Source organism: Pollicipes pollicipes, unplaced genomic scaffold (assembly GCF_011947565.3).
Source record: "Pollicipes pollicipes isolate AB1234 unplaced genomic scaffold, Ppol_2.1 Scaffold_3087;HRSCAF=3621_pilon_pilon_pilon, whole genome shotgun sequence".
Classification (NCBI taxonomy): domain Eukaryota; kingdom Metazoa; phylum Arthropoda; class Thecostraca; order Pollicipedomorpha; family Pollicipedidae; genus Pollicipes; species Pollicipes pollicipes.
The window spans coordinates 6,571,460-6,579,374 of NW_023596225.1; the positions used below are offsets into that span (position 1 = coordinate 6,571,460).

The 7,915-nt window shown below is 51.3% G+C and overlaps 1 protein-coding gene across 1 annotated transcript in view; it reads left to right on the forward strand.

The window, feature by feature from the left end:
• LOC119089296 (uncharacterized) overlaps positions 1 to 7,728 on the forward strand; it is a 54,502-nt gene extending 46,774 nt beyond the window's left edge. Inside the window, exon 4 of the mRNA XM_037211962.1 lies at positions 7,652 to 7,728. Coding sequence (XP_037067857.1) covers positions 7,652 to 7,728 — 77 coding nt within the window. The remainder of the gene's footprint in view (positions 1 to 7,651) is intronic.
• Positions 7,729 to 7,915: the final 187 nt, after the last annotated feature.

The following is a 7,915-nucleotide window of genomic DNA, read 5'->3' on the forward strand; positions in this document are numbered from 1 at the left end:
AGGATGTGGTCTATTTGTAATGTCTGCGGATGATGAGGAACGGAATCAACCTGTCGTTACCTGGCAATAAATGTATCGCTTTCATTCAACGGCCACTATTTTCAGCTATGATAATAAATACATCGCATGGCTGGTAAAAAGAAGGATCAAGCCTTAACATTATCCAAAGGAAATATCCCTGAGGTTGATAAGATGAATGAGTTTAAGATATTTACGAATCTAGATACCCACACGGGTGAATTTATCGTACACGAATTTATTATGTACAGCAGTTTGGTAGGTTGCAACTGACGAATATGGGATAATCCTAAATTGTTTATATGACAAGAAATACTGTCGGCCCATTAGATATGAATCTTGTTTGCTGACGCACTTCACATGGCAATGGCACGATGGATCCTGAACACCGTGTGTGCGGGTAGGAAAACTGACACCAACACGATGAACGAGTGATGCCGCTCTAACGGGCCTGGCCGGCCGGCAGCGCCAGCGCGCCGTGCAGCCGCGGCCGTGGTGCCGGTGCATGCAGCGCGCGGAGGAGCCGCCGCAGGCAAGCGGCGCGGCGAGAGAGCCGCCGCGCTATTTGTGTTTGTTGGTCAGCGGCGCGGCCCGCGACTGGGCGCGCCCTCCCCTCCCTCCCTCTTGGGTGCCGTCGTGACCCGCTGCTGGGGGCGGCGACCGGAGGGCGCGCACGTCAGCTGTCCGTATACTGGCCAGCCGTCTGGGCTGGCGGGGCGCAGAAGGGTCGTGCACGTCGCGTGTGACGGCTCGCGAAGAGACATTTGGTCAGCTCGACAGGTGGGGTGGGTGGGACCATACAAGCCCGGCTTCGTAGTTAATTAGTGATGTGCCTTGGAACGGCATACCGTGTCAGTGTGTCAGCTAGTGCGCTTTTCGGGATATTTATTTTTTTAATCCACCTCAGCGACTTCAGGAACAGCGCTTTGAGCGTAAAACAGCATGAGCTCGCCACATTCCACAATATTGGAAATCCTGTGGCATTCCAACGCCGCCTTTCTCTGTGCGAGATGAGACAAAACAAGACTGTGTACATCCATGAATACCAATGAGATGGCTCCTTTCAGTAATTTCAGTCCTTGTAATAGCACGGCTGCTTGTCTTGCGACGGTACTTTACTGCTTAACACTTTTCCTGCAATACATTTATAACTGGAAGGAAGATAGTTTCGGAAGTGACGGTTATTGGGAACTAATGCAGAAATATTATTCAGAAATTCAGCTGCTTACTATTGGCCTAATGAATGCGCAACAATCGTGCTGCCACAACTACACTAGATGTAATGCGTCCCGTGGTGTCACGTTGTTCAGAGGATGTTTGACGTTATGAGCTCAGCCACTGTCATGTCATGACGTGATTTGTCATGTCATGTCATGCCATACATATTGTTAGTCACGCTGACCGCCTTTTCGAGAGAGGCGAGCCTTTTTGAAAGAGGGTCGATCGAAAGGGCTTCTCGCCTAAAAGGTCTCCATTAGCGCTTCTCCCGAAAAGGTGCCGACATAGTATTACGATTAATGTTTCAGGACCCTTCCCCGACCTGGCGAGGATTAACGCTCTGAAGTAACCCGACCTCGTCCTGGGAAACCAGTGCATTATTCTGAGGGCCAGTTTCTCTCATTCTAATATTCAAGTCTAACACCATGTCTGCGTCCACATGTTGTTTACTGGCGCCGAGGTTAGGCACCTGCCAAGACGAACAGCGCGTGCGGTAAACTTTCGCGATCGCCCAAATACGGTATTAGTGATGAATGCGTCATTGGAATCGCACGAACGTTCTAATAAAGTATGATCACAGGAATCTGCGTTCCTCCCGCTGACCCATAAATAATAGCTTTCTATGTCGGAATTTGGGACGAGCATACTCCCTCCGAGAGAGGGATGCCCAGAATGCTGCCAGAGGGGGAGCTGCTCAGTGACTTCAGCCCGCTACATGGTTAGACAGCACTGCATGCAGTTAAAGGGATGTTAGGTAGCAATTCGGGTACTCGCGGCTGAAAGGATGTGAGAGTTTTAGTTTGCCTAAGTTTCCTGCCGCTGAAGCTCAGGTGTTCATGACAAAAATAAAAGAATACTGCAAACAGTGTTTGCTGTGCAAGCTGGTCACTATTATCTACAGCGGTCGTGATTGCATATTCTACTTAGATGCTGCCTCTTGAGCACAGCCCTAACCGGCACCTGTCAAGGCAAATATTGCCTTGGTATACACTGAGCAGTGTGCCACCATTCTGGTGCCGCGATGGCGACGCCGTTCACGCCCATGCATTAATCGCTTGTTGACTGATGTGGGAGTGGGAAAAACCAGTCACTTCTGTCCCCGGACGTGAAGATTGGCGCTGCCTGTCACGGTGCCTTCCACTTTGCAGTCTTTCTCAGCTCAGCACTCGTCCGTGTCCAAGCCCCGCCGGCCTCAGCCGTCAGCAGGAGACGCGCGGCGGCGCAACGGCTCCAGCTACTGGCGGGGCGTCGAGCCGCGGACTCGCGGAGGATTCCACAGCCGCCCGACCTCCTGGACACTTGGGATTCTGTCGCCGCCATCGCCAGGCCGACCCCATATCCTGACACCCATCTGCGACGCCCAGCCGCCCTCCTCACCACACCCGCGCAGCCGGCCCACTTCTGTCCGACATTCCTCGGCAAAGTTATCGATAAAGCATACGGGGGCCGGGGGGCGGCGGCGGCGGCGGCGGCGGCCGTGCGCTCAGCACCCGCCGGGCCGGCGGCGGTCTGGACTCCGGGTCAGCGTGCTGCGATCCGCGCCGCGGCCCGCCAGCTTTCTCTTTTATCGCCGGCCCACTACAAAAACAAATGCGCTGTTTGAGATTCTCGTAAAAACGGGCGGCGCCGCCTGGTAAATCTCTTCTGCTTTGCCGGGCTCCGACAAATACCACGGTGGGTGGAGACGGCACTTACCAGAAGCATTTCAGGCACGATTCGTTAAGGCTCCTCCCAGACACTGACAAAACGTTTGTTTACACGATGGGGCTCTTCATTTCAGTGTTTTGATCGGGATTGAAGGCAGATCTGCAGCACGCACTCGATAATGCTTGCCATTTATTACATAGCTTTAGATGAGGAGTACACGAATATACATGTTGATATACGGGTGGTCAGCTCGATTAATGCTAATTTAGTCAACACCCCCTAAGCGAGTATATGGCGTAAGTACGGATCATTTGGTGCCCCGTACATGTGCCACACAGTGCTGGCGTGCCCATCAATTGTGTTCAAAAGCCTACAGGCTCGAAATCCGGAACGTTTAACATCACCCTCCGCGTCATGCACAAGGACGAACCGGAACACGCTACTTTTCAACTGTACAGCTCAACAACACGGCGTGTGATGATCACGAGGACTCGAAAATTTGGTACTGCCGGGTGTCGACTGCGGTTTGTTTATTCTGTCAAACTACACGTGCAAGTAACATCGAATGGGAGATAGACAGAATGTGGTGAAACGATATTATTGTCATGGGGCGGGGGGGCAACTGTCTAGCTAAAACAACGAATAATTATTTGGTGAGTGGTGCATCAATATGCCATTTCCGACCATGTTAACGCGGTTCTTCAATCAACAGTCCATCAAAAGTTATTGATAGGACGAAAGAAACGGATCTTCGTCCGGGCGCAGCCAGTAACGCTCGTTCAAGACTCGGCTGGCTCTTGGATTTGTAAGAGAGAAGCTTGTTCTATTTTTGGAAGCCTTTAGCTCTCATACATGTTGTACAGTGCAGGAATTTTCATATTTCGCAAAGATATGCTGTCTTGAATGAAGCATGTGTACACAGGCATCTCGCGGATGCAAGAAAGTAACTGGCGTTGTGGACAGCGAAGTCACGCAGTTTGCTATCAGCTTTTATACATCGATTGAAGAATGTACTGAATACTTAAACACGTCAACTTTGCGCTTGCGCTTGCTACCTATTGCTTGTTTGGTTACCTTCGCGTTACCTTGTTTGGTTTCCGATACGCATTACTATTTTTCGGTACAACAAATATGCTTAAATATTTGGTTCACATAGCTATCACTCATGTTGCATCGATCAGCATACTTAACATTTGCAAGGTACCCTCAAAATTTGTGTGACTAGATCAGTACGTCATTTTGTGAGCGAGGCCGTAGACTGAATGTGTCTTGTTTCAATCAGGTACGGGAAAAGGTCAGCTGGGGTGGCATGAACCGGTCGGGCCCCCACACACGTTTCGTCTGACATGGATGTGGTATGCGCCCACTGACCTCAGCCTTGTGTGGCGTTGGGCGACAGACAGCCAAATTGCTTCAGGCCTAGGCCGTGTTATCTTTAAGGTGTTTGCGTGCAAGCAGTATGATCAGGTTCGTTCGCTTGCAAGACTATTGCCCTCTATTTGGCGAAGAAAATTGTGTAAGATTGGTAACATGTGGAAAACTGGCGCAAATGAAGACAGGAACGTGGAAACCGGACTCACGCCCAGACAACCCAAGGTCGCAGTGACGCGAAATCAACACGATTTAACCCGGAAAAAGGGGAAGTCGGAACAGCACCAATGTGCTTCAACAGCGTGCAGCACGCCACGTGCAACGCGCGAGCCCTGGAAACACAGGTTTTGACGTGTTTGGGGATTGACGTGAGATTTCGGCAAATCCTTTGTTAAAGACAGAATAGTCAGCTGAACCGTACAGCCGAATAGACCGCTTCTTAAATCAGTTCGACAGCCCAGCACTGCTCGGTCCGTGGGGGCCCCAGTTAACGACCAGGCTTTAAAAAAACGATCATCAGTTTACCTCGCGGGGTTCAAAACAGATAAGGCAAGTTACGCATTGTGCCGACATGAAGCATGATCATCTGTAACCATCATCCACCTGAAATATTTGCTTTTTAGTCCCTGCTTTGGTCACGATCAGTGTAAAAGTAAATCAGTCGAAATTTGTTAGTTTCGACAGATGGTATGCCAGCCAATGCCAGAGCCAACACTAGTCAATTTTTAAGCAATATCCTTCGTGCGCGTGAACGCTGAATATATTAATGCCTTTGTTTAATCCTGATGAAGCATCTATGTTACCAAAGCATTGACGACACAAAGCGATAGAAGTGTTCCTTAGACGTGTTCCTTGGACGTGAATAGAAGTGTTCCACTCACAAGATGATGAGTCTGTCCTCTCATGCAATCATAAAACTAGTATATAGATAAACATAATATCACATCATAATGGAAATGGCAACTTATTTTCATAGCGGTATGACCAAAATCTTAGGATTGCAGACAGTTGCTAGGACGATATTGTATTAACGCGTAATAATGGGGCGATGAAAAAGAGCTACATCCACGTCAACGCGCGCGTTCCAAACGCGGTTCGCAACGGTTGAGATGAGACATAAGGGACGCTCATTTGTATTTGTACCCTGAGCTACAAAACACAGCAATTTCCTAATCATATATACAGTCCGTGCGACATCACAGCTGCTGCCACGACAGCGGTTGCGCACAAGTTGTTCCCATTTTTGGGCTGGGCCGGACGCTGGAGTGGCCAGCTGACGCGCGGTACCGGAAGTACGTCAGTTCCGTCGTCACGGCTTGACGTCCGTGACTTCCGAGACATGGTCCAAACGGACCGGCAGCCTGCGTCCAATGTAATAATAACGGACCGATGGTACTGCGCATCGGATGAAACAAGCTGTGATAGAGTTCAGTCCTCTCTCCTCCCCTCCTCTTCCCCATGCGTCCTTCTCTTCCTCTCTAGAGGATGCATTGGAGTCCAGTCGTCTCTCCTCCTCCCCTTGGCCCCGTCCGTCCTTCTCTTCCTCTCTATATGCTGTAATGGGGTCCATTTCTCTCTCCTCCTCTGCTTCGCCTCATCCGTCCTTCTCTCCCTCCCTTCCTGTCTCTGTCTCCCCACGTTTTCTGTGAAGGTCAAAGAATTACGCCCCCTCCCGATTGGAAGAGAAAAACGAGTTTATGGAGTTCAAGTCCAAGCTGTTCGGATCCTACACAGTTTTGAAGTTGTCAAGATCTGGCAGGTCTCATCGTTTGATGACCGAACGTGAAGAGAGCTTCTGCCTAGTGAAGGTGAAATCAAGGCAGCAGCAGCGTTCGTTCAACTGATTTCAGTCAGCTTCTTCGGCAATAGATTATACATTGCCGACGGAGGCCACGACCATTTCTGTTCGGAAGAAAAGTATTCATAACTAAAAGGTCCGGTTAGTTTTACTCATCAAAGCAGCATGCGTCACATTTCATTTCGTGTGACTATTATCACGTGAAGTCGGTCTGGCGACGATGTCTGATGTCTGTCTGGATGTCTGATGTCTGTCTGGATGTCTGGTGTCCCGACCTGAGGGATGTCGTCCTGGAATGCCCTTCTCAAGCCATGACTTCGAAGGCAGAAGGTCGTCACCTGGGCTTTATGACTCGTGGAACAGCCTTCTCGTTAGGCTAAGTGTGGCTCACAGAAGAGGACGTTCCCACTTTCGAACAATACTATATGTAATTATTACCAATTAGCAGCGCCCCTAATTCAGGTATTCAGGTTAAAGCAAGCTGTTAGTGTTCTCGTCACCGCAATAATTAACAACGGCCGTGAAAAGCTTTGAATGGAACATCATTTGATCGAGTTTGATGCGAAAGACGATGGATTACTGACCCCTTAATGCGAATTCTACAAATATACGAGCACACGTACAAAGAGGGCTACGAAGGAAGCAAAACGGGCGAAGGTATATCATGGTGGTATATTGGCCAAGAAGCATTGAATTGAACGTAGGATAGCTTAACATAAATCATCTTGGGTCTCGTCAGACAAGACTGGCCCCAAACTGAGCAAGGTGTATCGAGGCGGGCTTATGGAAAAGGTATCTGCCATCTAATCTGGTGTCAATAGAGCAAAAACTGAAACAAGAAAAAACGGCGTTAGCGACGAATGACTGTGTAGTGATGGAATTAGCGTTGCTACCGTAAATCGCCGACACGTGCTGTTGAAACGTTAAAAGGGCCTTTTTTAGCCAGATTTGTGAGAGCCAGAAGATAAATTCAAAGGCCACAGTAAGTATTGAAGCTTCTACATTTTAAAATAGTGCACCCCAAGCTCCTAGGCCAATATGTTCGCAACGGCCAAAGCGCGGGCACCAGTACCCGGTCATAGACAGCTCTGAAGCGATGATGACCGGCCGTTCCTTCACTCCCCACACCACTCACGCACGCCCAGGCGCCTTCCTCGAACATCTATCTCGGCTTAACTCACGGCCAGCCGGCGCCGCGCAAGACAAATGAGGGTGATAATAGGAGCGACGCACTAACTGACGCCGTAATCGGGCGCATTATTCCCCACTTAACCCCTGGCCGGGTGCGACGTGTCCGGTGCATGCCATCAGCGCAGCCCAGGTTTCTCTCAGCGGCGCCTCGTGGGCCGTCGTCGTCCCACTTCAGGCGCGCCGCCAGTCGGCTGCCGGACCCGCGCCCGGTCGGCCGCTGACACGCCGCTCGTGCGCCCGCGCCGTCCCGCACCCGCCCGGCCAGACAGGCTGACGCGCCCGTGCCGGCGGGAGCCCGCGCCTCCTGCGACGGACCTGGACGGCTGCCGCCTGCAGCGCCGCGGGAGACTGCACCCGAGACGTTAGGCTGAGGTCGCGAGGTGACTGACGTCGGCGTCTCGACCGCAGGGTTGTGCGCGGTGCGACGCTCGAAACGCGTGACTGTCGAGGTGTCAGCTGCGAGTGGCACCACCTCGTCGACCTGAGGCCGGCGACATGTTCAACTTGCACAGCCTAAACGGCGACCGGCTGGAGCGCTACCACGACCTGCACGTGCGGAAGCACCCGCTGCAGGGCCGCTCCTCGCTGCCCATGGATCTATCGGCCATGAAGACGTCCACGTGGACGTACAAGCCGGCCGCGCCGCTACAGCTGATGGCGCCGCCACCCGCA